Source organism: Artibeus jamaicensis, unplaced genomic scaffold, assembly GCF_021234435.1.
Source record: "Artibeus jamaicensis isolate MK-2021 breed Jamaican fruit bat unplaced genomic scaffold, CSHL_Jam_final contig_519, whole genome shotgun sequence".
Lineage (NCBI taxonomy): Eukaryota > Metazoa > Chordata > Mammalia > Chiroptera > Phyllostomidae > Artibeus > Artibeus jamaicensis.
This window is the reverse complement of record NW_026521871.1, coordinates 57,402,829-57,430,558: the sequence shown is the minus strand read 5'-3', so window position 1 is coordinate 57,430,558 and position 27,730 is coordinate 57,402,829. Positions and strand designations below refer to the sequence as shown.

Here is a 27,730-nt window from a genome sequence, read left to right as displayed (position 1 = left end):
AGAGACACAAGCGGTTCACCTCGGTCACGGGAGGGGTCGCAGCTCTGACCGGAGCTGCCCAGTCTGTTGCCACGCGCCACGAGCCGCTTTTCCTGCCGGGAGCACATTGCAGTGGAACAAGCACGGAACACGCCTCTCTGTCACCCGGAGGCCTTTCTGCACCCTTTCCACGGCCGCGTCGTAAACGAAACCATCCAGGGGAGGAATCGACTTGTTCACTTCCTGTTCTCTAACTTCACCTGACTGTGGACTCCAAGGAGCTGCTGCGAGTCTCCCCTCCAAGCTCTGTCCCTGGGTGTGTGTGTGACCTCGGGCACCGCGTCCCCTGGCCCCACGGCGGGACTGGGGGCTGGATGACAGTGCAGCTGGCTCTGGAGGGTGTCTGAAGTTGATCGCACCCCACGTGCTGTGCAGGGGCTGTGTGTGTGACCGTGCAGTAACATTCAGCCCTGCGGAGCAGCTGAAAGGACAGTGATCCCCACCTGACCCCAGCGGAAAAGGCGGCACCGCAGTAGAGCCATCGACAGTCTGTTTGAGTGTCCCAGACAGAGCTGGTGCTGAGACCCTCAGTTTCCCGGAGCGGCACTGAAGGTAAAGTCCACGGCTGTGGTTCCCTTCCCTTCCTGCTGTGCTCCCAGTAAAGAGGGTCGCGGTGGCATTTCAGGCTGCCCTTGGGGACAGGCGAAGCACGGCCCGTGTGCAGTGGGACTGGAGGGAGGACCAAGGTTCTGACGGCTGGAACACTCGGCCCGGGGAGGAAGCCGAGGAGACGCAGCTCAGTGCCTGTGGCCAGTTCTGCCCGGACGGTGGTGACCCTGTTGCTCCTCTCGCCCCCCCGGGAACAGAGCCTGCAGCAAGCTGTGTCCAGGGGTCCGTTTCCCCAACGCCCCCGTGCCTGTCCACAGCGGGACTTCTCCAACCTGTGCTTTCGGGGTCACTTTCATCCCTTAAAGGGTATTAAATATTCCAACGAATTTTCACCCAAGTGGGCTGTGCCTCCCAGTGCTTCCCACGTTAGAAATTAGAGCCGAGAAGTTTAGTGCTTTTTAAATTTTGAAATTACCGTAATAAAACCGGTACATGCGAACATAATTTCATAGTCTTAAGAAAACTGTATTCCAAACAAATTGCGTTTGATGAGAAGAGGGACATTCATTGTTTATGTCTTTGAGACTCTCTTCCACAGTTTGACCTGGGGAGGAAGCGGATTCTGGCACACACCTCCACACTCGGTACAGCCTGGCGTGTTCTGGCCGGCGTGCGTGGGGCGGCTCTGGCCTCCCACGGACCTGTGGCCGGAACAAAGGGATCTCTCCGGCCCCTACAGGAGACTCGGGGGGCATGGCAGTCCTTAGGTGCTGCTCCCAGAGCCTTGGGTCCGGAGACTGTGTCCCGTCGCACTCGGTGGGAGGGGTGGGCGCATTTTGAGAGCCGGTAGGCAGAGTTTGGAGGTCAGTGTGGAGCAGGCCGGTGTGTCAGGCCTGACTGAGCCCCTCTCTGCATCCGGCCGCGTGTCTCTGGGCCTCACCTACAAAACCGGGCCGATGCCATTTGCCACGCAGGTCACTAGGAGGTTGAGAAACCACACACGCGGAGTGATGCCGATGAGGTCAGCCATGAGTCCACTGGGCCTGCAGTGGACGGCGTTTTGCTCAGAACGTGGGCAGGAGGAGAAAGGGGTGGGTTTAACCCGGTAAGAGCAGACTGAGAGTGACGTTGCGCAGTGACTGAGTTGAGGATTGAAAATAAATTGAAGAAATTAATCACGCAAGACCAGAGTAACAGCTTGGTTTATTTGGGTAGACGTGGGTTTAGGGAACCAGCCTTGAGGAGGCCTTTTTTAATGAGTATATTTCTGATTTCCCATTCTTTTTATCCCATCCATCATTCCCAAAGTCCTGGATTGACGCCAGTACATGAGGGAAGAGAAATGTGTTTTCTTATGGAAACGGGTTCAACAAGAGTTAAACTGGACTGTAAAGCGAGGGCACAGAACAGCTGTGCCGTTTGTATAGAATGCGGCACTCGGGTGGCTTGCAGTGGGTGGATCAGGGAGGGCTTCACGGGGGAGGAGTTTCTGCCGAGTGAAGCCTGGTGAAGAGACGGAGGTGAGGAGAACATTCCAAAAAGACAGGATATGTGTGAAGGAGGGAAGAGGCAGTAACTGGCTTCTTGGGTGTGAGGACAAAGAAGACCTTACTTGGCAGGGGCCGCGGGTTTGCCGGGCGCCCTAGTAGAGACACGAGAGGATCGGGCGGGGCCAGGCGGCAGACTAGTGAAGCATCAGCCTCAAACCCGAGATGACAGAGATGGTCTCTAACGGAGCCTTTACAGCTGGCCAGCACCCTGCCCAGGCCTGTGCGTTGCCGCTCACTCGGCTTCCTTCCTGCTGTCGGGTCCGTGTCCTTCATTCACAGATTCCCGTTGACCGGACTGGCCCTGCCTTGGGTTGACCCCGGCCTGTGCCTTCCTGTGGTTCCACCTTTATATTTCATGCAGCGATCGCCGTCTGTGTCTGTGGGTGTTCGGCCCGGGGGCACCCCCCCTTCCCCTTCCAGGAGCAGAAACGCAGAGGAACTTCGCCAAGAGGTGAAGAGGCCTTAGGAGAGTTCAGGGCCGAAGTCAGTCCTGCAACACGATCCCATCGGGTGTCCCAGCTGCGTAGTTTTCAAAGTGCTGTGTTGTTTAATCATCAAGTTGATTTTTTGTATGAAATTCTCAGTATTTAAAACAAAGCCAGGCGTCCTTGGTGGAAGGAGCAGGAAGCCTCAGAGCTTCGGAGAATGAAGTCGGAACCCTGCTTCGGATGCGGCTGCCGGTGTGTGTGGAGCAGATGACAGTCTGAAGTCGGCGGCGTGGTGGGGGACAAAGATCAGATGTGGGGACAGCTGGTCCCTCCTTTGAGTGGCTCCTGCAAGGGGGAGACAGACTGTGGCAATGCCCAGGAAGGCTGGCTGCGTACAGCAAAGTCGGCAGGCGGAGAACGGTTCAGGGAGGGGTGTGAAGGACATCTCAGTGACTCTGAGACAGGAGATAAAGACTGGGGAGCACCTGCGTGACAGCTGGGAAACTGAAGCCACGCAGTTACCTCCGGGCTCATGACACCATTACCTAGAAACTTGTTAAGCAACGTTCGCCGGACCCCGAGTTCCCCAGAGCCGATGCTTGTCCTTTCCGGGCACTTGAGTCCTGGGCATCTCCCTGCCCGACTGCGGCCACCGAGGTCACACTGCGTCAGTGCTCCCTCCGGTCCTGTCCTCTCCCGTCACTTGTGTCCGTTGCTGAGTTCCCAGGCCCGTGAGGGCATTCGTTCCTGTTAGAGATTTCCGTTTGGGGAGACTCGGCGAGTGGGAGACTCTGCGAAGGGTCTGGCCGCCGAGTTTGGGCCACGTCTGTCTTCGGCGGAAGTCGTTACCGACAGGACTGCAGTGGCGGCGTCCAGCACACGCGTGGATCTGCATCACTTCCAGGCAGCTAATCAAACAGGAGATGGAAGTGAAGAGACCGTTCATCTGTCTGAGAGCCTCACGGCGTCACGGGGTCAAGCTCAGTACAGCCAGTCACCTCCTGTCTGCGGCTTGAGAACAAAGCTGAAAACACTTCAGCGGAGGGGCTCTCCAGTTTCAAGCCCTGAAAGAACAGGAATAGCCAAAATAGAGGGCTCTGCTTTAACGTGATTGATTCTGTTCAGTAGGTGGGAGCTCATATACTGCCCAAAACGGTGTTTAGACCTAACCTTTCTGAAATAAAGGTGCTGAGCCAACCAGTCCAGGCCTTCCCTGGAGATTTTATCTAGGCGTGGAGTCGCAAAATATAGCCTAGGTATTGAGTGGTGAACACCGGAGACCCACAGGCATCATGAAAAACGGGAACAGCGTTTCCCGTCAGGCACCAGAGTGCCGCGTCGGTTACCCAGGGACTTGGGACGGGGCGACCCGAGGAGAGACAGAGATGGGAGCAATTTCCGTCAGGGGCGGAGTCTGACCTCAGCACCGAAGCTTGCCCGCATGCTGTGACTCAGCCCTCCGAGCGGGTGGCACACCCAGTGCCGGCCGAGGCCCCCTAGGGCTGCACTGCTGCATCAGGAGAAAGGCCACCTTCTCCTCCGCCACTCCCATGACAGGCTGTCTCCTTCCTGACCCCTGGCCCGCAGGCAGGCGGTCCCTGCAGACAGAGGACGTCTTTATCCCTGCAAGTTGGCTGCTGTGGATTCATTTCACTTTGAAAACAAAGGAAGCACTGGACGGCGTTCGTGACTCCGCCTCGGCCAGTGCAGATGGGGGCCACTGAGCTTCCTGTCCAGCACCACGACCCGTGGGGCCCTGCAGGAAGCGGCAGGGCCAGCCCTCCTCAGGGTTGCACTGGCCGGCACTCGGGAGGGAGGGCCCTTTCAGGCCCAGTCAGGCCTCCCTTCCCTGCCTGTGTCCTGTTTCAGGTCGAGAGGCTTTTGCCCACGCTCTGCAGTTTGGGAAACAAGCATGAACACCCCCAGGTGGCCCCAGAAGTCCATGACGGGGACCCCTCTGCCTCTGCACATGGCTCTGATGTTCTCCTCGGGAACTTCAACTTGACACTGCGTCTTATGTCCCATCCGCCCTTCCCTGTCTCCCTCCCTCCCTCCCTCCCTCCCTCCCTCCCTCTCCTTGAACCGTTTGTCTTGGTTAATACTCCACAGAGCGTCCTGGGCTTTCCTCCTCTGCCTGGTCCTCCCGGGCTCCGTGCAGGGCCCACTGTCAGCAGGCGGGACGTGGCATCAGGCACAGGGCAGCCACGTACCCGGCCCTCCTGGCAGGGCCAACAGGGCCACGTCTTTGTGAGTTTCCCCGGCGTTTCCGGCAGAGGACTTAGAACTGTGGCCGCTGGCAGCCCCCTCGAGGGAGGCGTTGATGTCCGCACGCATTCGGGTTAGAGCTTGTTGATGTCACTTATCTTGAAAGTCAACCCTTCTGGCCTCCCCTCCTATGCAGCAAAGCTTCCCTGAGTAGAGGATTCACGACATTGTGTTCTGTCCTCTGAAAAACACGAAATTGCTTCCAGTAAAGGAAGAAGCCTCCCCTGGTTAAGAGATCTGTGGTGTGTTCTTCTAGTGTTGCTGATTACTGACAAAGGGTGACAGTTCGGCCTCAGCCCTAGCAAAGTCCTTTTGCATCCAATTGGATGCAAAATTCTCCTGCCCCGTCTCCATTGGGCAGGAGAATTTGGAGCCCTGCCCAATGGAGACTGGGGGCCGAGTTCGGAAGCGAACTTGTGTTAAAGACATTGAGTAGCGTCTCTAATTAAACACTGGTGTCAACTGGGACTCTTGGGTTTACCTTGGTAGGCACCGCCCTACAGAGTTCCAGAATGATCGAAAGGCTCTCCTGCGTGTGGAGTTCGGGCCGGGGGTCTTCTCCATAAATGGGTCTGCCAAGCACCGTTAGTGCTCCGGGCAGAAGGCGTGATCTTTATGAAGACGTTTTCTGGAACGTGGCATGAACACTTCCTCACCTGCCCTGAGAACGAGGGAGGGAAGCGTGCCTTCGGGAGCAGTGGGAGCAACAGGGTGGACTTTCTGGGGTACAGGGCTGTGTCGGGGGTGGTAATGTGGGCGGGGCTTGGCTTGCTGCAAAGGTCCTGGTAGGAATCAGGACTCCTGCAGAGACTGGGGGCTCTGGGGCCACACCCTGGTGGGCACCACTGTGGAGTAGGTTGATAATGAAGGGTCCAGTTGGTGACAGTCCCATGGGTGGGAAGAGTCACCGAGCGGGATGTATGACGTGGGGGGAGGCGTGTGAGGCAGAGATGGGCGTGGCTGCTGTGACGCGGGCCCGACAGCCCTGCAGCTTAGAGATTTCGAGTCCTCCCTCTCGTGTCTTTCCAAAACCTGGCAGGTGAGGCAAGGGCTGCACTGCTCCTGGAGGTCATTCAGGGTCGCAGGCCGGCAGGCCTGCATTTCTGTCCTGCACAGCTGCCATCTCCTAGCTGTTTGCGTTGCTGCCCTTCTCCCACCTGTGGAACGGGGTGGCGGCAGGGGTACCCAGGGCATGTATCTCTGAGTGAACAGCCTGGAAGGTGCTCTCAGGACTTGGTGCAGGTGCCTCAGACACTTGCTTGGTCACGTGGTCGCCTCTGGCTGCAAAGTAACCTGGCAGGTGTGTGTAGCTGGGAAAAGGTGAGTCCAGCCACCAGCGGTGGGGCAGTGTGGAGTAGCTCTCCCACACAGAGGGGGAAAAGAAGGGACAGCTACTGGGGGGAGAGACGGGCAGTTTGGCCAGGCGGCTAACGTGAGCTTTCTTCCTCCCGCCTCTGTCGGTGAGCAGACCGGCCTCCAGGGGGCGCTCCGGTGGGGCAGGGGGCGGGGCCTTCCCGAGGCTCTCTCCGAGCCTCCACGCAGCCTTGCAATCGCGTGACATCTGGAGAGGGAATTTTATTAGAAGCCAACTTTTCCTGTGCGAGAAGCCCCTTATCGCACATGATAAAAATAGATGGAACAGACACTGAACGTGCATCTTTTCTTTGCTTTCTGAACTGCTATAGCTCAACCTAATTGGATTCAAAAAATAAGCGATGTCCACGTGGCCATTGAAGAAAACGTCTTCTGGGAATGCAAAGCCAGCGGCAGGCCCAGACCCACGTACAGGTGGCTGAAAAATGGCGACCCGCTGTTCACTCGGGTAAGCAACGGGCGCTGCCTGCGTCTGGGCGACGACTGCCGCGCCTAATGTGGCCTCGTTGCCATGGAAACAGGAAAATGGCGAGGCATTGCTAAAATAATGGGCACCCCGATGCCATTCCTGGTGGAAACGTGGAAGTGAATGTGCTTGATAAACGGGGCCCGAGAGCCCCGCTCGTGGGCTTCTCTGCCAGATCCCGGGCTTCCCAGATCAGCTCTCTGGCCTCACAGTGGGGGGTGTGGGGACAGCCCAGGACGCAGGCTTGCACCGAGGTAGAGATCTGTGTGCTCGGGGACGAGAGTAAGCGAGGCCTCTCTAGAAGTCTGCACTCCCCAGGGCGTGCGGCCTTGTTATTCCTCTCAGTGAGGTGTCTGAACCACGCCGTTCAGTGCACGGCCACCAGGCAGGCACCCCTTGGCCTCCGACAGGCACAGATGACAGACCAACCCAGGACAAGGGTCTCCAGTGCCACACAAATAGAACACAGCCGGGCAGTGGTGATGGGCGCTGGAGGCCTGGGGACAGGCAGGGGCAGCTGGGAGCTCAGCGGTGAAGGTTCCTCTCAAGAAATAGGACACAATAGTAATTCTGGAGCTCAGGCTCGGGGTGTACACCCCGCCCCACGTCCACTGCTGCCCACTGAGACAAGCGGCCAGTCTGCTGTCCGGCTGGCAGGACTCTGAGACGTAGACACACGGTTTCCTCTAGCCGCAAAGGAATCTGGGAAATGTCGGGTGTGCCCAGAAAGAGGGGCGGTCAGCCCTGGGCCACGCTCCCCCACCCCACCCCTGGGACAGGAGCGGCGACAGTCCCCACGCCCCGGCAGGTCGGGGCCCAGAGAGGCCGTGACAGCCACACATGACAACCGGGGAAAGACAAACACACGAACATAAATCTTTCTGAGAACAAGCCTGCAAACCAGCATCCCAAACCATATGCAGAATTTATGTTTCAGAGAGATAACGAATGTAAAGAACAGTCTAACAGAGAGAGTTGTCGGTTTGCAGTGCTCCAAGAGATAAATGAAGAAACCATTTCCATAAAAATAAACAAGATATTTTGAAAAGATAAGCAGATAAATCTTTTAAAAGACCAAGTAGAATCTTAGAAACATCTACCCAGGAAATAAAAACTCTGCCCAGACCGTTCATTTGTGAGGAAACATGATGGGTTCTAACGATGTTCACGGAGGGTCTGGGGGGCACGCTTCTGTCTGGACAGACGCCGGCCTGCCGTTCCCCTGTCCTGTCGGCCCTTCTCGGAGGGGTGAGGGGTGCGCGCCGTCTCTCCCCTTGACGGACCAGGACACCCTGTCGTCTGTAAGAGGGACATAACCTAACAGTTCACCCGGGCGCCCGTCCTTTGTCAGGGGCGGAGCCGAGATCCAAAGGTTCAGAGTCCCCTGGGCTCGGAGCGCCGAGTTTGCCTGAGGACCCCCTTCAGAATGGGTTGGGGGAAGCCTTCCAAGGAGAAGGGCCCAGGGGGGAGAGCTGTGGCCTTAAGAGAAGAAAAGCATTGAGTGCTCCCTGAAAAGCGCTCCCCACCTTTGGGTTTCCTGAAAACAGACAGTGAGGCGTGGGGGTGGCGCAGAGGGCCCACCAGGCTGCTCTGGGAGCCAGGTGAGCCCAGGGAGGGGGCAGAGCCCGCGGTGCAGGCCTCCAGAGGGCGCCCTGGAGCAGATGGGCAAGGAGGCTCCGCCTTGGCCTGCCCACCTTGACCAGTCCTCGCATTTGGGACATTCCTCCAGCTATGGGCAGCTTCCAGAGAGAGCAGGGCTGGGAGAAGAGCACCCCAGTGCTGAAAGGGGTCCCTGGAAGCTGCACCCCAGGGCGCGCTGAGAGAAGGGCCTTGACCTGGTCCAGGAGCGTCCACCCTGTGAAGCGGACCCTGGGAAGGAACTCGGAATGGACCCGGGGAGGATGGGGGGCCTCAGGACAAGGAACCATCGTGTCCACTTTCATTTTCCTTATTGTACATTCCTGCTGCACTCAAATGTCAACTGAAATTTGGCCTTTTCCTCAGACCCCAGGGAGAGCCAGTGCCCCAGGCACAGGACCCCCAGGGCAGGGCCTGTGCTGGACCCTGGCAGAGAGGTCACGGCCACCACTGCAGACAGGCCCTGGAGGCGGCACCTGGAGGTCAGGCCTGGCCCACGCCCGGCACCCACACCGCCCGGGCCCGGCCAGCACGCCACTCGCTCAGTTCTAGAGGCCAGACTGCCGGTTCCTCCTTCCGTTCAACATGAGGGGCACGGGGCACGGATTTGACTGGAGCCCCAAGGGTGTCAGCCCAGCTCAGCGTCTCCCCGAGGCAAACACAGCGCCAGGGCGCCCTCCCGCACATCACTTTCTCGGTGGTGGGTCCGGGGGGGCGGGGTCTCTCCTGGTGCTCAGGCTGTGGGTGACGTGAGCTCCGCGTCCTCAGGGTCCTGTGCCCATCGCTGACTCTCCTTCTTCAGCCGCTGCCACACAGGGCCCTCGGCCACAGGGGAAGGGGACAGTGAGTCCTCACACCTGCTGGGTTTTAGTGAACTGAACCCACAGCAAAGACTTCGCCGCCTCTTCCAAGGCGATCACAGTCTGACCCAACCCACCTCCCCAGGGTGGCCGGCTCGTCCCCAGGGTGTTTTAAACACAATCACCAGTCCTTTTGGCTGCATCCCCACTCCCCACCCACCCCCAGGCAGCAAGGAGCCTTCGAGTAAAAAAGCATCCAAAATGTTAAGTTCGTCTATTCCACAGAGATATTAATCTGAATGCTTTCACTGTTAAATCAATGAGAACTCAAGAGAGTCCTACAATTTAAATTCCATTTTCCAATTGATGTATGGGTTGTTCCATTCAGCATCTGACCTGCCACAAATTTAGTTGACAGATAAATAGATCATGTTATGAAAATTGCTTGTATGAGGGCTATTTTCTTCCCATTAAGGCCCTTTGCTATAACATGTAGCAGAATTGCCCGCGGTCTCAGTTGCAGAGAGTCTGTTTTGTGTCCCTCTTTCCCTCCACAGGACAGAATTCATATCGAGCAAGGGACACTCAACCTCACGGCGGCGAGCCTGTCGGACGCCGGCATGTACCAGTGCGTGGCGGAGAACAGACACGGTGCCATCTTCTCCAGCGCGGAGCTCGGCGTTGTAGGTGAGTCTCCACGCTGCAAAGAAAAGAGTAGAAACTCCTCAAGTCACGAGTGTAACCTGGGCTTCGCCGACTAAAATCGCTGAGCTCAAGCAGAGCGGTAAAGAAGTCTTTGGGCAGAAGGTGCCACTGCAGAGACGAGGGACACTTCCCACAGACCCTCCCTGAGCCCCCCCCACCCCGACCTTGGACACACATCCCTGGGCTCCCGCTCCCACTCCCCCCGTCGACCGACCTCTCCTCCAACCCGAGCCAAGTGTCCGAGCCACTTCAGCCCATTGCCCACCCTCTGATCTGGAGTGAAGCCCAGCCGGGCGAGGCCTGGCCAGGTCTGTGGGGGGACCAGCTGGTGAGGCGCGGTCCCCCACGTCCGAAGTTTCTGGGCGCTGCCCTTCTGCCACGCTGACCTGTCTGCTCTGCAGGTCAGAGCCACCCCCTCCCTGCCCCACGGCCCCCGCATGTGCTGTTCCTTCCACCTGAAACACCTTTCCTGGCCCCCGACTCCATTCACTCCATCCCGGTCCCCCCTCCCCACTCTCCAGAAGTCACCCTGGCCCACCACCCCTTCCTCCCACAGTCTGGTCCGTGGCCTTCTAACTCCCTGGACAGGGGCTCGGGGGCCACCACCACCGGTCTGGGTGTTGCCGCTGCCTCAGCTTCCCCGTGATGTAGGGCCGCACCTGGTTCCACCCAGCGTTCAGTGCTCAGGACCGAAGAGGACAGTGACAACGCCCGGAGGGGCCGCTCAGTAGACGCCGCATGACCGTGGGGATGGAGGGTGTGTTGGGGGGTGGAGGGCTGACAAGAGACTGCTTCCAAAGTGAGTGGAGGACGTAAGGACGTGCACGGTTGGAAGCGCGAGTTGACAGCCCTCCCGTAGCCGAGCGCAGTTCTTCCCAGCCAGGCCGGGGCAGAAGGTTGTGCCTGAGAGGAGAGCGGCCGTGAGGGAGCCGACTCCTGGGCCCCGACGGCCTGCTCAGTTTCGGGGTCCCAGCCTGTCTTCCCGGGACACGCTTCTCGATGCTTTGGGTGCTTGGTGTGCAGCTCCTACACACGCGTGTATGTGCTCCTACGTGTATGTGCTCCTACACACACGTGTATGTGCTCCTATGCGGATGTGCCCCCAACCCCGGCCGCCAGGGTCCCAGGTCCGGGCGCTGGGAATTCCTGCTCCCTCGTGTTCAGAGGGTCACTTCGAACCTTCTCCCACTGGAACTAATTCCAGACGGATTCCTGACGGGAGATCGTTCCTCGCCTCCTGCTCAGCCAGCGGGAGCCAAGGCGGAGAGAGGGCTTGCAGGAGAGGTGCTTTCCCCACTCTGGTCTCGGCCTCGGTGGATCTGGGACGGAGCAGGGGGCGGTACGAGCAGGTGACCCGCCTCCCACAGCGGAGGGAGTGGCCTCAAGGGCTGGGCGGGTCCGCTGGGCCTCGGGCAGCAGTTTGTCTGCACAGACAGGAAAGAGCCCCGGAGGGTCCGGGTCACGGTGAAAGGGCCTAAACAGAGGCTCGAAGTCCTGAAACATCCACTCACAGAGAACTCGGAAAGTTCTCCAGAAACTTTGGTTCAAGCATGTAAAGCGTGTGCGCAGAGCTGACGTTTGAAAGAGGAAGATGGAAAAATTAATTAAGGACCAACTATAGAGAATCTTGAATGAGAAAGCTTAGTCATTCCCTGTTTAATATCCTGTTTCCTCTTCAAAAACCCACACTAGCACACTCCAGGGGAAGGAAGGGCGGTCAAGAGTCGAGTGGATGAACCCTGCGGGCCCGTCCCCAGGACCGGGAGGAGGACACTGGCCCACTCAGAACTGCATGCTGGGGAGGGGGGGGGTGTGACTGCGCTTCTCGCAGAACTGTGACCTCCGGACTCTCTGGGGTTAAGTAGCTGGTTGGTACCACCCATCCTGGAACCAGGGTGAGGTCGAATTGAGCAAAGAACCACGAGGAACACAAGACACTCCCTCGTGGGGAAGGAAAGCCCCTGTGGGTTCCCTCGGGGGACCACGCATCAGGCCCCTGCGCTGGCACAGAGGCCCCTTCCGCGGTAGGCGAGAGCCCCAAAGCCTCGAGCCAGAGAGGGCTCGCTCAGGAGCACAGACGGAACAGGCTCTGCCCGGTCTCGCTCTGGCCGGTGTTCTGTCCAGGCATTGAAGGTGGACACGGGGCGTCTGCAGGTAACGGATCGAGGCAGGCACCAGGTGATGTCCTCACCAGACGGGGGCTGTCACCTGGGGCCAGGGCATCAGAGCCAGCTGGTTCGGAGCACGCCTCGTGGAGACGGACGTCCTGGCTGGTGGCTGGCCGGTCACACCCTCGAGGCAGCGGGTCCAGGGCCTGTCCTCCTGCGGTCACCTGTGCCGTGAATGGGGGTTCTCGCGTGTGGTGCCCTCCCAGACGTCCCCGGGGGGCCACTCCATCCCCTGGTGACACCCAGAGCCCTCTCTCCATACTTTTGAAGGCATATGGAGTCTTAGACTCACGGGAAACCCCAATCTCCTGTGGAATGAAAAGTCAAGTCGGGGATTTTATTGGCTAGAAGTAACTTTCCGAGTGTTCTGTGTGTGGTCACCATCAGCGTTTGCGTCCACTCAGTCGGGGACCAGGCCGCTGACTGAACCGCCAGACTTGAGCTTTTCCGGGGGCACCCACACAGAACACTCCCCACGGGCATGTAATGGCGGGGTGAAGAGGGGGGAGCGCCACAGCGCAGGGGCGGGGACTGTGTGCTGGTGCGGGGAGGATGCGGCCAAAGGGGCAGCCGGGGAGAACTCCTCCTCACGATGGCGAGGTCTGTGCACAGACTGCGTCTGCCCGCGATGAGGCCGTGTGGACCGGCCCACACGGCACCTCCCTCTGCATCGTCTTTGCAACTTCCCGTGAGCCTGGAAGTTCAAAATAAAAGGGGCTTTGTTCGAAACAGAACGCGCCGGCCCCGACTCAGTGGGCCAGAGCGTCGTCCCACGCACCGGAAGGCTGTGGGCTGGGTCCCCGGTCGAGGTGCATGTGGGGGAACCAGTGGGTGTTTCTCTCTCACCGGTGCCCATCCCCCCCTCCCTCTCTCTCTAAGATCAATTAACCTGCCCTCGGGCGAGGAGTAAATAACAAGTTGTACCTTTTGGCTCTCGTGCGTTTTCGGCATAAAGGCCCAGTGACACCGTGGTGGTAGGGGCCTGGGTGGGGATGGCAGAGGGGAGCAGATGCAGCACCAGGCACTGCAGGTGCCATTCGTTCAGTTTCCAAAACCACCTTGTGACTGTGAACACGTCTACTTCCGTGTCACCGTAAATGTGAGCTCTGCCGTCGGAGGAGCGTGGGGGACAGGCATTCCGCAGCCGGGACCCGACGGGCAGGGCCGGGGCGAGAGGGCTCCGAGGGGACACGCGGCGCTGATGTCAGAGCAGAGAGGCCCGGCCTCGGGTTTAGCCGCCCCTCCTGGGTCCCCCACCCTCGGCCAGAGAGGGCTCACTTTGAGTCCGTCGTCGGGCCCAGAGAGAAAAGTGTGTCCTCTGCAGGCAGCCCTCCGTCGTCTCCCCAGCGAGCCAGGAGGGGTTCGGGGTCAAAGTCGGTGCCAGCGTCATGCCCCAGGGGAGGGCGAGTTGTGACGAGCGCGTTCGGCCCGGGTGGTTTTTGACGGAAGGCCGAGGGATGGTTACAGACCAGAGATGCAGGCTGAAGGGGCGCGAGGCTCTGAATCCTGCAGAGCCAGCCTCCCGTCGCCCACCGGCAGTGTGGGGTGGCCCGGGGGCAAGCGACCCGCTGTCCGAATTATCCTTCCCCCGGAGGAGCAGAGAGTCACCGTGGCTCCCGTCAAGAAGTGTCACTGTCACCGTGTCTGGAGAACGGACAGGAAGGCAGAAAACCGTGTGGTCAAGGGTCCTGCCGGCCACTTAAAATACCCTCGACATGTCACCAGGAGTCATGTAATTAGGCAAAAGCAAACAGTGGAGGGTTGCATGAGGGCTCTCTTCGCCAGAAGCATCTGATAGATAACGCCGTGTAGGACGTGTTTAAATCCTCGATAAATAGTGAAAAGGCACTCTCCGCTCGGAGGGCACGGCTGGGTCCAACGCGGGAGAACAGCGCCCTCTAGGGGCTCATGCAGAAAATACAGGGCAGGGCAAAAGCAGTAATGAGTAATTACTAGCACGAGGATAAACTCTGCATTTCGCACCCAACTGCAAACCCGCTTTGTGCCCCACCTGTACTGTTCCCTGAGGTCGTCAGGGTTGGCATGTGAGGCTGCCCCAGTGTCCGAGCGGCCTGCAGACCCCACTGGGCAACGGGACCATCGGCTCTATCTTTTCCCAGCTGTTGGGGACCTACTGAAGCTTTGGCTTCCACGCACGCTTGTTCTTTTACGAGCCACCCAGGGTCAGGGCCTGACGGGGCCCCACTGGGGAGCCTCCCAGTGTACAGGAAGCCCCCTTCTCCACGGTGAATGCCAAGTTGAACGGCTCCTTCTGCCTTTCCGTCAGGCTTCTCTTGGGCCCGCGTCTGGGCATCAGAGTCAGCGTGGGGTCCGGGGGGGCCAGACGTCACCCCACAAGCTTAACAGCATCCCGGACGCAAACAGATTCACAGAGTGGCAGAACCTTAAGGAACCTGCTCCCAGCCAGGTATTCTGCAGCAGAGCCGGCCAATGGGCAGGGTCCGACCACACGGACAGTAAAGGGAGCAGGTTAGGAAAACACAGGGAAAGACTAGAGTCTGTCATTCCACCGTATTAGTGCAGGGTGTTCAAAGCCAGTCCTGTCTCTAAGATGCCCGAAGGGTGGCGTGCACACACGTGGTGTGGCGGGAGCAAGTACCCTCTGCCCCGCGTGGCTGCTGCCATGCTGTGTGGAAACCCAGGGAAGCAGCGTGCAGTTCCGTGACCCATCCGCCCGTGTGTCGTGCAGGGTCTGATTTACGTGAACTCCTTTCGGAGTCACCGCAGAAGGCTGCAGCACGGAGGGGGTGGCGGCCCCCGGTGACAGAAATCTGCGTGTGGAAAGGTGGGGTTCGAAGAAGGGAGTTCTATGTGGTGCGAATTCCTAACTCTTCTTCATAAAACACCCTTTTGAAAACACTTCTAGGGACCTGATTTTTTCCAATCTTAATGTGTCAGTTCAGGCATTTACCTAAAATGAGAATGAGTCTGTTCTGCGTTGCAGCTTAGCTCGCATGGGGTCCGCACCTGGGGGGCCGAGGGGAGGGGCCTTGTTCTGGCGTCCCCCTGGCCAAAGCGACCAGACGCAGAGCCGATCCTGGCGTCCGTAAAGCTGGGCATGGCCAGACCCCCCCGACCGCGTGCCCGCCCTCCCCACGTCCCTGTCTCGGCTCCACCTGGCCAGGCTGGCCGGGGGTTTCTCCGAGTCCTTCCAGTTTGCACTCCCTCCGCTGACGAGACCGTGTCCTCCTCCCCCTCCTTCCGTCTTACTGGCTTCACACACACACACACACACACACACACACACACACACGAGTCCTGTGTTTACGAAGTATGTATCTCTTCAGAGTCTGCCTTGTCTTCTCAGTCACGCTAATACATTTACTAGGACGGTTATGGTTTTTGTTAGTCCGTAAACACAGAGTGGGCCTGTTCTGACCCCATCTCCTCCGTAACCCTGTGACTTTTTATTGTGCGACAGGACAGGTGACACCAGGAGCGCAGTGGCCGCATCACAGGAGAGGCGGCCGGGCGTGCCCTCTGCTCGTTAACTGCACAGGTTGCAGAATTGCGCTCGGACTCCGGGCCTCTCCTCGCGAGGCCAGGGCACAGGGACCGAGTTACCTGCTGATTCGTTGGTTTCATTTCCCCTTCATGGAGTAAACCCAGCCCGGGATTGGCTGCATCCCCATTGAAAAGCAACCTCCGCACCATCCTTTCCTTCCAGGAAATTTCTGAAGCTCTTTTCACAGCGGAAGCACTGAATAAAGACCTGACTTGCTTCCCTCGGAGCTTGTCTGTGTTTTTATTAATTATTAGCATATGTTTGGGGCACATGTAAGAAATTGGTGCCCGTTTTCCCCACCGCCACTCACCCCAGCCACACACTCCCTCCCGGTCCTTCTGAAGGTGGCATGGGGTCGAGGGGTCTCAGCTGCATCTCTGACTCGGCATGGTGTGAAACCGTAAATTCCACCAGGGGAGTCCCAGGAGCCAGGGATTTTAAATACGGTGGAGTTAGGCTGCTACGAGATGGATCCCTGCCAGGACAGGTCCCAGAACATGGGGCTACTTCAATTAGCTCAGGAGAAAGATTGTTTTAAAGGAAAGTATCTTCTATATTCCTTTCATGAAGACACAGATGTGTCTTTTCTTTCAGAAAGGAAATAATCATTTAATGCTGTTTTCACAAATCCGTAGGCGGAAGCCTCCCACGGCAGCGCAGAGGTTCAGCAGGGTTTTCTCCCGTAATAATGAACTGTTTCCTGTCTTCCAGCGGCGGGTCCCGATTTTTCAAGAACCCTCTTGAAAAGGGTGACTCTGGTCAGAGTGGGGGGTGACGCCATCATTGAGTGCAAGCCGGAAGCTGCTCCCAAGCCCACCTACACCTGGAAGAAGGGGAGGGACGTGTTGAGAGACAGCGAAAGGTGCGTACGCTCTGGAAACGTTTTTAATATTTGATTAACCTGCAGCAACGTACTGGTGTGTTGCTCTCGGTTCTAGGAGGAGGACTGCACTGTGTAGTATCTATAGAATGACGTCGTCAGAGAACCCGGGCCTGACAGAGGCTTTACCCCGCCCCACAGCCGGGCGACCCGGACAGCCGCCCCGCCCCCACCTCCCCACAGGCAGACAGCTCCACCCAGGCCGGCCGCCCAGCTGCCGGAGCTGGGCCAGGCAGCCAGACGGAACTTCCCCCATTTCAGCCCAGACTTTTGCAGATGGTCCCACTTTTGTCCACACCCAAACAAGTCAACGCACTTCTTCGAGGTGACAAGCCCCCCGCACACATATTTGGCAATGGTTGTTGGGTCTCTTATTAGTCTCTGCTTTTTTTTTTATCTTTAGAGGGGAAGGGAAGGAGAGAGGGAGAGAAATATCAATGTATGGTTGCCTCTTGTGTATCCCCTGCTGGGAACTGGCCTGCAACTCAGGTGTGTGCCCTGACTGGGAATCGAACCTCAATCCTCTGGGTCCCAGGCCCACACTCAGTCCACTGAGCTGCACCAGCCAGGGCTAGTCTCTGCTTTTTTGAAGCTAAATATTTCTAATTCCAAAACTCATTCTGCAAATAGCGTGGTTTTGCACGCTTTTTGCACGCTAAAAAGATGTAATTTTAATTACATCTTTTTGAGACAGCGGGGCTTTTTTGCTGAGATCTGAACTCTTCACCTGCGTATTTCCTCTAACTCTTGAGTTATATTTATAATGCATGTTGCTTCTACAACATAACTATACATGCATACATACGTGTGTAGTAGGCATGCATGCATGTACATATGTGTGCATGTGTGTGTCACCCGAGGCTGTAGGGCAGACTGCACCAGCGGCAGGTCTCTCTCAGACTAACCTTCCCCCACCATTTTCTGGACTCCACTCTGAGGGTTGGAACATGGTAATTATGCAAGAGTTTGTATTACCCATAAGATAATATTTACCAGCTGTATCCATGATGATTTTAATTGATGCTAAAGGTCAAGTGCTCAAGGATGCCACGGGGAAGCCAGTAAAAGCTTATACGCGTGTACCCTTTACACCTGTGCACCCTTGGATTTGCATATGCAAATCAGATCAGTGCACTGGCGATGCTGTTCTTATTAACGATCGGGCAAACAGCCCCGACACGGTTTTCAGATGCTGTATCCACACGCGCATTAAATTCACCACGCACGCCCCTGTCTGACTTCCGCTGTGTCGGGGAAGCAGCGCAGGTCACGGACGACAGGCGTGGCGTTCCCATGCGGGGGCCCCGCGGGGCCTGGAGACCACGCGGTGACCGGGTCTGCAGCCTCACGCATCAGGCCCCCGCGCGGTGGCCTGGCGGGCGACTTCTCTCAGTTACGACTCACGCTGATGTGAGTGGAGATGTGACTGAACTACAACAGGTGTGTGCGGAGGTAGTGCTTAGAAGCCGGCTCTACTTTATAGTTGTAATTTAACAATGAAACGAAGGAAAAATGTCTTCAAAACAGTGCGGGTACTAGACAGACAGGTCAGGGACCAGGAAAGAATGGGGTCGCAGGGGCGGGCGGATGCTGGCTGGACAGACAGGGCTCGGCCGCTGGGACAGACTCTTCACGGCCGCTCCTGCGCGACTGCCCGGCCCTCCGGGGCCTTTCGCTGCCCTCTGGAGCCAAGCTGGGGTACGAGGTGGGGGGAGTGCCCCCTGGGGACTTGGGAATTGCAGGAAGAGGGTGGCCATCCACCCGCGGGCTCTCAAAGCTCTGGCCAAGCGGGACCAGTGTGCCACACTTCCACCGAGTTTCCTTGGTCTGAACGGGCCACAGTTCTGCCCAAACTCAGCCCCGCCCATGAAGCATCGTCCTAGCACCGGCCACGGAGAGAAGCTGCCAGGTGACGTTTTGGCGTTTTGATGACTGCTCGCCACTGCGGTAACTCGACCGTTGGTTAAAAGACCTGTGGGAAAATGGCGTATGGATAGCAAGAGTTCTCTTTGGTGAGTGGATTTCATTGATCATCTCCAGCACTTGACTCACCTCCAAGCCGGCCTCTCTCTGCTCGTCCCCGCTGGCCGGTGGGCCTTCTCCTCCTGATGTTACGAGTGGGCGTCCGAGACCGTCTCAACCTTTGGCAGTTCAGCCTGGCAGTTCATCGCCTGTCCCTCCAGCTCCGTCTGCGAGGCCCGGACCACGGGCATCGGCGCATCGCCCTCCACACAGTGCTGTGCCCGCAGCTCTGCCCCTCCCCGCCCCGACTCAGACCACCTTGAGCGGACTCGACCACTCCGGTCACGTAGGCGAGTCCAACCCCAGCCGATGTCCTGGGGTGGCAGGGACACCGGCGAGAGCCCCTCCAGAGGAGACCCCGGCCCCTCGGCCTTCACGTCCCCACCCCACTCAGAGACACGCCAGGTGCCTTCCCATTCTCCCATTTTGTTTTTTAAAGAGAAACAAGAAACCTGGACTTTCATTTGCACTATCTTAATTTTCAAATCCTTACAACTATTTACTAATTTTTTAATGTTGTGGTTAGTACAGTATGGACCACACACCCGTGGGCCACACATACTCCACAGGCCTTGAACTTCAGAGACAGGCCAGCTCAGCTGAACATCTCACAACTTCTACAAAGGCTGAAAAATGGGGAAGATTTTCCTATGATTTCCTCATTGGTGGGGGAGGAGTTCTGCCATTTTCCTCGTTCTTCTCTGGTAAATGAGACACGATTTACGTGGCTCACTGAGCAAAACAGTCGCCCGCGGTGCTGGCGAGAGGAAAACCTCAGAACCCCTGCTTCGGGGGAGGTTGAAATTGTTAGACACCACAAAAAAGACGGAATTCTAGTCTGCCGGCCTGCGAGCTCCGGTTCTCTTTGAAACGTTGAATCTTAGAATCAAAAGGAAAATCTTTAACATTTGAACAAAAAGTATTAAGCACTGAAGTACAAAACACCAGAACTTCATGACCCCTAGAATCTATGCTTTGAAAGACTTTGCCAAATGCTACCTACTTCTTACGTGATACTCAATTTCAGTGTGAACTAAGCAATCGCTTAGACATGAGTTTACAAAGGAAATAAGGAGCAACATTAGCAGAGTTAAGTTTTCGTCTTCTTGAATCACATGGTGATATATCGTGTGTATCTTGGGTGCATACAGACTCAGAAATACTGGTTTCATGTTAACACATGGGCTGTTTTTCAAGTACATGTTCACGTCTGCTTTTCCGGCCCGTAGACACTGACCCCGCATCCCCACTGGCCTTGTCTGTACTAAGCCCAGGGTCTCAAGGAGAGGTGTAGCCTGCAGTCTCCACGCTTCACTGTCCTGCGGGCAGCGTGTCCGCATGCAGAAGACAATCCGTGTTCGCCCAGGCGCGTGCCCAGCCCTCAGACTGTGCCCAATGGGTCAGACACGTAAAGCCAGGCCCCCAGTCGCCGAGGCCAGCATCCCTGGGGCACTCACACCGTTGGCATGGGTGTTAATTGAGCGGTGACACTACCTGGTGAAAAAGTCGTCATCTCCCGTCCTTTCAGCTCCTACACAGAAGGCCCTTGAGGCGCTGAAACCAAAGGTGGTCCCTGAGGACACCGGGGCAGACACGAGGCCCCCGGGCCGAGCCCGGCCTCCACCTTGTTCTGTCCAAGCTGGCGGGGCCCTGTTTCCGCCCGGTGGCGGCGCCGAGCTCCCGGGTAACTGTTGAGGAGAAGTTACATTCACACAGTCCTGATGTTGCAGTCGGCCCTTTGAAGGCAACCGCGAGGCTGGTGTGGCCCCCGGTGGAAATGAGTTTGACGCCCTGTCTTAGAAACATCAAAATACAGGAGAGCCAGAATCAACAGAAGCCCAGAACCCTAGGATCAGAAGCAGTTCCCACAGGGACTCTCAGCAGTGAGTGGCAGAAGCCCGCGTCCGCACCAGCTCTGGCACCCAGGGCGTCATTAGCTCTGGGCGCACAGGGCCCTTTGTGTGGGTTTCCTTCCCAGGTGTGACCCTGGCGTCTGGCAGAGCCTGGTGCAGGGAATGAGCGACTGGCGGGGGAGCCCCACGGTGGTGCCGGGCCAGGCGTGTCCAGGCAGAGGCCGGTAGGCCCCTCAGGCAAGGGGCAGAGCAGTGAGCAAGTGCGCAGGGGAGAGCTCGGGGGACCAGGACCCCTGGGAATCAGAGGCCGGTGCCCCAAGGAAGGGCCCCGGGCAGCATGTGAGTGGAAGCAGAGCCTGGGGGAGCCTGCGACAGCGGACCGGGGAGGCGGAAGAACAGCCAGGAGGAGGCGTGAACGCGAGCCGGCCCGCGGGAAGGGTCAGGGAGGAGCGAGCACCGGCGCTTCCAGGAGGTGCACCAGGGAACAGCTCCGGGGTGGCAGCTGGGCCCGGGGACCCGGACCAGCGCTCCAGGCCACTGCCACCGGGGTCTGAAGACACAGTGAGGCTGTCCCTGGTGCTTCCTCCCAGACGGACATGGTGGTTTCAGCTCACCTGACCCCTAAGTGCAGTCAGGTCAAAGCTCGCGGTTTATGGGAACATTTGACCTGAATAGGAACAAAATACACGCGTCTTGTCCAGAGACACTGAAGTCTGTTCCCGCCGTGAAGTCGGCTTGCTGCCGTAATCTGCCTCTCTTCCCAGAGGCCTCTGGGGGAGTTGCCGCTCTGTAGAGGGGAGGGAAGTCCCGGCCCAGGGCCGCAGGCCTGCAGGAGGTGCGAGATGCTGGCCTGGAGACAAGGCCCCTGGGAGGCAGAGCGAGTGTTTCCCCAAAAGGCCCATCGAAGCCCTGCCAGGAAGGGGAGCCGACTGCTTCCGTCGTCCTTCGTCTCTGCTGGGAAGCCTGTCTGTGGGTGAGCAGTACCTCCTTCTTAGGAGTTCAGCCCTGGGGAGCAATTATGTTATTGCGATATTCAGCGGTGGCTCATCTCCATAATAATGGAGATCCTACCTTGGAGGCAAAACAGCATCAAAGCAGCCCTGGTCTGCTTGCTCTGGACAGAACCTGGTGCCCTGCGCACTGGTGGCAGTCTGTCACTTTAATTTTGCACGAGCAGCGGTGGCAATGCACAGAGCTAATCCCGCTCCCAGACCCAGACCTGGAAGTCGCCCCACAACCTCGGTGGCCTCCCCTGGAGCCAAGGATAAAAGAGGTGTGGCTTTAACAGCCCCCAACGCACAGTCACAGAGAGTTGAGAGACTTGTTGGTCAAGTTTGGAAGGCCCCGCAACCCAGTCCTCTCCCACCCTCCTCCACAAGCCCTTCCTCCTCCGCAGCACGAGCTGTGCTGTGTCTCTGTGTTACTTACGGTCGGGGCTAGAGCGGGGACTGGACTCCGGCGGGGATGGCCTGCCACCTGTTGCCTCCCTTCTGCCTCAGGAGGTGCGGAGAGGGAACTGGAATTTTATCCGAAGGGTTAAATGAGGACAGAAACAGGACTGCGGCCTTGACCACGGGCGGGAGGGGTCTCCTGTTTCCTGTGCCTAATCTCCGGGAGGAGAAAGCTCTCTGGGGCGGATGAGGACTCCAGCTCAATCCGACAGGCGCGTCGGGCAGTGGCCCCGGGGACCCTCCTTCCCGGCTGCTCCTCCCAGGTCCCTGTTCAGAGATGTCACGCTGGTAGCTTGACGTCGGCCAAGTGGCAATATCCACACCATGGGAATGGCACGTGGCGGGACACTTTCCAGAGAGCCACCGGTGGGACCAGGGCCTGTGGCCGTGGGCCGTGATGTGAGTCTGTGACTCAGCGGGGCCTCGGCAGTCGGAGCTCCGGGGACAGACCAGGGCCAGGAGTGCCGCTCCCCACTCATCCTCTTGGACGGTGAGGGTGAATAAGTCTCAACGAGAGGACATAGAGAAGCCCCAGGGTCCCGGCTGGACGCTCATCCACTGTGTCCAGTGCAGGAGAGAAAGCGGGGCCCACAGACCCGTCAGAACCCGGGAGAGCCCGGAGACGGTGTTCTGGGGCCCAAGGAAGAGTCTCCCGAACAGCGGTGTTGCACCTGGTCGGAAGGAGGGCGGCCACGAGCTGTGGTGCCCGGTGCGCCGACAGTGACATCAGAAGCCACCCGGGAATCGGCGCTCTCCGTGAGGTCAGGGCTCTGAGGCCGAGACACGGGGAGGACGTCCTGCCGATGCCAGCTGACCGTGGAGAGGGGATCCAGGCGAGCTGGACACGGCGGGGGGACCCACCAATAAGGTGGCCGGGGCCTTCTTAGGAAGGAGGGCATTAGGATGGGGCACAGGTGCAGCCGGGAAGCCGCTCCGGCAAAGATGGGGAGGTAAAGGTGTGGGGAGGAGACAGGAGGCTCGGGACCAGGTTCCGCGATCGTGGGGGAGCAGGGGGAGCCTGTCCTGGTCTCGGACCCTGGGGAGCAGGCAGGACTGGGGCAGGGCCCCGAGAACCGTGTGGGGCAGCAGGAACTGTGACGGGGCCTTGACCGTGGCCTTGGGAGGTGCGGCTGTGGCAGGGGAGGGAGGGCAGCGAGAAAGGGACGCCCGAAGGTCTTCTGCGGCAGGACTCGGACGGCGCTTTTCATGTAGTCACTCGTTTCCACACACACTGACTGTCCTGCGTATTGATTCGCTCTAAAGGATTTTATTCCAAACGAGGGGTTTTGTTCCAGAGGATGGTAAAGTTGTTATAGAAAAAATGAGGTTGGCTGCTCTTAACACCAAGAAAAACGTTTTTGAGGTGAATTCAATATGTTCTGACTCAGAAAAAACAACGCACTTTAAAATCACTATCACCCGTTTTCATTTTCTCAAGGACACGCGCTCCTCTGCTCTCCCTGCCGCTTCCCGCGTCACCCACTTGCCCTGCTCGGTGGCCCTCCCCGTCCTGCCGGACCCACTGGTCAGCGTGTCTTCATCTCCCCCTGCACTTCATCCACTTTGCTCACGCCGCCCCCTCTGTCTCTAGGTGCCCTCATCCGCTCTCAAGTTCAAGCACCTTCTGCACTAACAACTCCCAGCGGTCCCTCTGCAGCCCGGGACGCCCCCACCCCCCTCCACCCCAAGCTGGGCAGGCTCACCGTGCCCCACACGGAGCCATGCCCGCCACCTGCCTTCACCAGAAACCTGGCCTCTCTGTCCCATCATCTCCCTCTCGCTGCTCCACCCAGAACCCTGGAAACATCCCTCCATGTTTCTTCCAGTGCCGGAAAAGAGCTGCCAATGCGCGGGGCCCAGAGGGTCCCGCCTTCTCTGAAGGGTGTGCGTCTGTCCGTTCACGGAGTAATCGCAGCCTCTGCACCGCAGGGCTCCGGGCCAGGGTTCCGCCCCCAGTCCCCGCACACCTGAGGCTGCGGTGCTGGGGGCGGGGGGGGTGATGCGTAAGAAGCTCAGGCAAGGGCACGGTTTGGGAAATGGTTCCAGGACCCTCTCTCGGGTGTCCCCCAGCCTGTGGGACGCCCTGGCCCCCTGCAGCAGGACTTCCACGCTGAAAGCAGCCCCTCCTCCTCTCGCTTGGGCAGCGAGGAAGGAAGACTTCCCCGAACCCGGCCCTGGGACAGCATCTCTGTGGTCAGCACCGCACAGCACCGCGTCGGACTGTGTAAATCGGCTCCTGCCGTTGAAATTTGGGAGGTGTCGAGTCAGCCGGATTTCTGGTCTGTTGTTAATGAGCGGATGGTTAGCCCGCCTCCCCGCAGGCAGCGCCGGGCAGAGCTGAGGCAGGCACCGCCCGCCCACGCGCCCCCTGTCGGGGTGTCCTGTCGGTCAGTCCCCTTCACCTTTCCTGGTGACAACTGTTCTTTCTTCAGAGCTAACGCGAAGGTGACACCTTGCTGCATCTATTTCTCTGTCGAAAATGAAAACAAGAAGGCTTGGCCCAAAGAATGCTTGGTCCGCATTCCGAAAAAATGTAGAAGAGCAGGTTGCCCGGCCGGGCGGCCCCGGGGGTGGGAGCGCCCTCCTGCACACCTGAAGTTGCGGGTTCGATCCCCGGTGTGAGCGCCTGCGAGGCAGCTGGTCGGTGTTTCTCACATCAGTCTCTCTCTCTCTCTCTCTCCGCCCCCCCTTCCCTTCTCTCTAAAATCAATGACCATGACCGTATCCCAGGATGGGGATTAAAAAAGAAATGGGGTGTGTTTTCCTCTGCTCATCGTTCATCCCCTTATTTTCAACCACAAGCAAACTGTGTGGTGAGGACTCGCTCACACCCCCTGTTCGTGGGTCTCCCCACTGGGCCCTGGGGACAGTGGACGCCCGGCCCCCCCGCATCCACAGTGGGGCAGGTGGGAACCCCGGGGACAGGGACACCTGCCGTCGCTTGGGGCTCCGGGCAGTTGGCTGAGACCGGTTTCCTGACGTCAGCCCGGGGTCCTTTGTCCTTTCCTCGGGTGGTTAAATGATACCTTTGATCCTGGAGGTTCCGCTCGTTCACTGGCAGTTCCCCCGTCTGTCTGTCCTCTGTCATCTGACACGCCTGGCAGGGTGTCAGTTACACCCCCCCCCCGAGATTATTTCAAAACCCAAGCCTACAAGCGGCAGCCCGAGCCTTTCCCAGGCCCACGCGGAGCAGCTATCAGCCTCACTCTACCTGGTAGATAAAGCAGGAAACCGTTCTACTCGGACATTATTGCTTATATTAAACGCCCGTGTGGTTAAAGGTGCCTCTTTTAGATGGATGAGCACCGGGGGCGTTGTGTATTCAATGTCATTGTGGGGGGAGCAAGACAAAGCCCCTACAAGGGAAGTGGTCGCCGGAGCCGGTTGTTACCGGTCACAGCCGGTGACTGAGGGTCCAATTAAACGGGCTCACCAGGACTGGCAGGATCGCGACATCTGTTATCTTAATTAACCAAGTTACTAAGTAAAGGCCCCCACTCCCTGGGGGGAGGCTCTGACCCAGAAACTCTGGAAGGCTCGTCCTCCTTGTGGGGTTTGGCTGGCGGCAACGGTCCCAGGGGTCCCATTACATCTGAGACGTGACGAGCTCTGTCATCCAAACACCTGCACCTGCGGCGAAGTCCGCAGAGCCAGGGCAGGGGTGGGAGCTGAACTTTGTGGGCGTCGTGGAACAGATGAATAGGAGGGCCCGGGGCAGGGCGCTTCCCGCTCACTCTGGCCCCCCTGGGTGTCCGACCCGGAGGGAGGGGGGCAGGGAGCGGGGACGGAGAGGGAGAATCTTGACCCCCCCACCACCACCGTGGGCCAGGCACCCAGGAAGAGCCTCCCCTACCTGCCGGCCCAGGCCTGCGGTCCCACATCAGTGAAACAGGAAACGCTCCAGAACGAGAGGTTTTCTGCCTCCTTGTTACTAACTCGCAGACTTCGGGCAGTTTCACAGAAAGCTCATTTGGTGGCAAAACCAGACTCAGGCTCTAGACTTTGTCTCACTTTTACCCCACATTTATCTGCAGAATAATCACAGATTGAGAGGAGCCCATCGGACTGTGGGGGGAGGGGGTGTCCTGTTCAAACAAGCAAACATACAAACAAACGAGGCCCCGTCGCATGTTCCTTAACATTAGAAATCCCGGACTCTGGAGCACAGCTTCCCCGAGTGAGGTCTCCGACTGTCGTAAAGGAGGCAAATAAAGTAAACGGTGCAGAGACAGCATTTGCCGTGTATGATGCGCACTTTTTTGCCCCGATTTCTGACGGAAAAATAAGGACGTGCACTGTCCACAGGTAGTGCTGATTCCGTATCTGTGTGAATGTGTTCAGTTCTCTTCTTTATGCTTGTGTGTTAAAAGTGTAACTCCAGAAAGCAGTGATGATACGCGTCTGCAAAATAATACCCTGGAATACGATCATCGGTTTTGTTTCTAAAGATAAACAAGTAATTCAGCTTAAAAATTAAAATGAAAGATTTTTTTTTCTGAAAGTTTGGGCCAAAAGTGTGAGCACCCAGTATACACGGCAAAGTACGGCAATTGTCTGGTTCAGGACAGATGGCCGCTAAGCCCCTGCCGTCCCTCCTTGCCCTGTCCCACAAGGTCCCACAAAGTCTCGCAGAGCCGGGCCCCTGCTCCTCTCTCGGGCCCCACCTGCCATTCGCCAGCCCTTCCACTTGACTGCGGCCACACCAGATTTGCAGGTAGTCCGAGGCCTCAGCCTCTTCTCTGCCTCAGGGCCTTTGCACTCACTGTTCCTGGAGCTGAAACACCCTCCCCCCGCCACCCCACACCCGGCCTCCTGTGAATTGTTCGCAGCACACTTTTCTTTTCCTCCGAGCAACCTGCAGCGTGCAGACCGGAAGCAGCGTGAGGGGCAGGCGGGCGGGCTGCCAGGTAACAAGCAATTGCAGACTCGGCCTACAGCCGGGATCGCTGAGCGCACTGAGGGTTTCTGAGGCACTGCTTCCCAAACTCACTTTTCTGCAGTGCGTGCAACCCTTCACAAGACGGGCATGTCTGTGGACATCCTACAAGAGAAGCTCAGCTTTGTCCTGAGGAAGACCATTCTCGTTCAGAACGGTACCCGGATGGCCTGCCCATCATCGGGCGCCGCCCCCCCCCAGGCCTCGGCTGGATGGCACTGGGTCACCTCATCTTCCAGAGAGAAAGCGGAAACTCCACCAAAATGAACGAGTCTTTCGCCTTCTCCCTTTGGTTTCGGCGAAGAAGGCTCTTTATGAGAGTTGCACAGCCCACGCCCAGTGGGGACGTGCAGAAGATCAGTTACTGCTGAGGGACAGCGTGCCTGCCCTTTCTACCCTCTGCACGTATTAAATTGTCACTGTGTCAGATGTCTTGTCATCAAATGTAGTGCCGGGAGGAAGCTGCAATTATAGTTATCAGTTTCTCCCGCTGACCTTTGGATCTCATTCTGTGTAGAGAGCGCCTCCGGGTGGTTCCGAGAGCACGTGCCATCCGATCGAACAGCCAGCAGCCTCTGACTGCTTCCTCCTGTCTCCGTGGGTGGGGCCAGGGGTGCGTGCCTGGGGCGGGGTCGGAACGCCTGGTGGCAGGGACCCAGCTTCCGCGGCTTTGGTCTCGGTGTGGGACCACCTCGCGGCCCGGCACCCAGGTCGGGGGGCCATCACTGGGAGGCCTCACGGGGCCTTCTGTTTCAGCCGCTGCGCCTCGTGGGTTTTAAGCTGCTTTTCCTGGACAATTTTGTTTAGATTTTAAAGTCTTGGGTCTTCTTTTCTAATTACTTTTTCTCACTATATGAATCCCTACTGTCAGGATTAAGTCGGTGTTAGAACTGATGCTTCACTGCGGTCTCTGTCCTGCATTGTCACCTGGAGCTCTCAGAGGGGACACGTGCCAGTCCCCAGTAATAGGCTCCCCAGCAGCGCAGCCTCATTTCATGTTGGCGAGAGCAGAACTAATCAAGAAGGCAGATCTACCAAGAAAAACATCTAAAATATTCCAGAGTTAAATGGGCCGCTAGA

The 27,730-nt window shown here is 58.0% G+C and overlaps 1 protein-coding gene across 1 annotated transcript in view; it reads left to right on the top strand.

The window, feature by feature from the left end:
• LOC119036728 (contactin-4) overlaps nucleotides 1-27,730 on the top strand; it is a 392,180-nt gene that overhangs the window by 300,202 nt on the left and 64,248 nt on the right. The window contains exons 9-11 of the mRNA XM_053668956.1: nucleotides 6,517-6,653; nucleotides 9,667-9,796; nucleotides 16,220-16,370. Of these exons, the coding sequence (XP_053524931.1) occupies nucleotides 6,517-6,653; nucleotides 9,667-9,796; nucleotides 16,220-16,370 (418 nt within the window). The remainder of the gene's footprint in view (nucleotides 1-6,516; nucleotides 6,654-9,666; nucleotides 9,797-16,219; nucleotides 16,371-27,730) is intronic.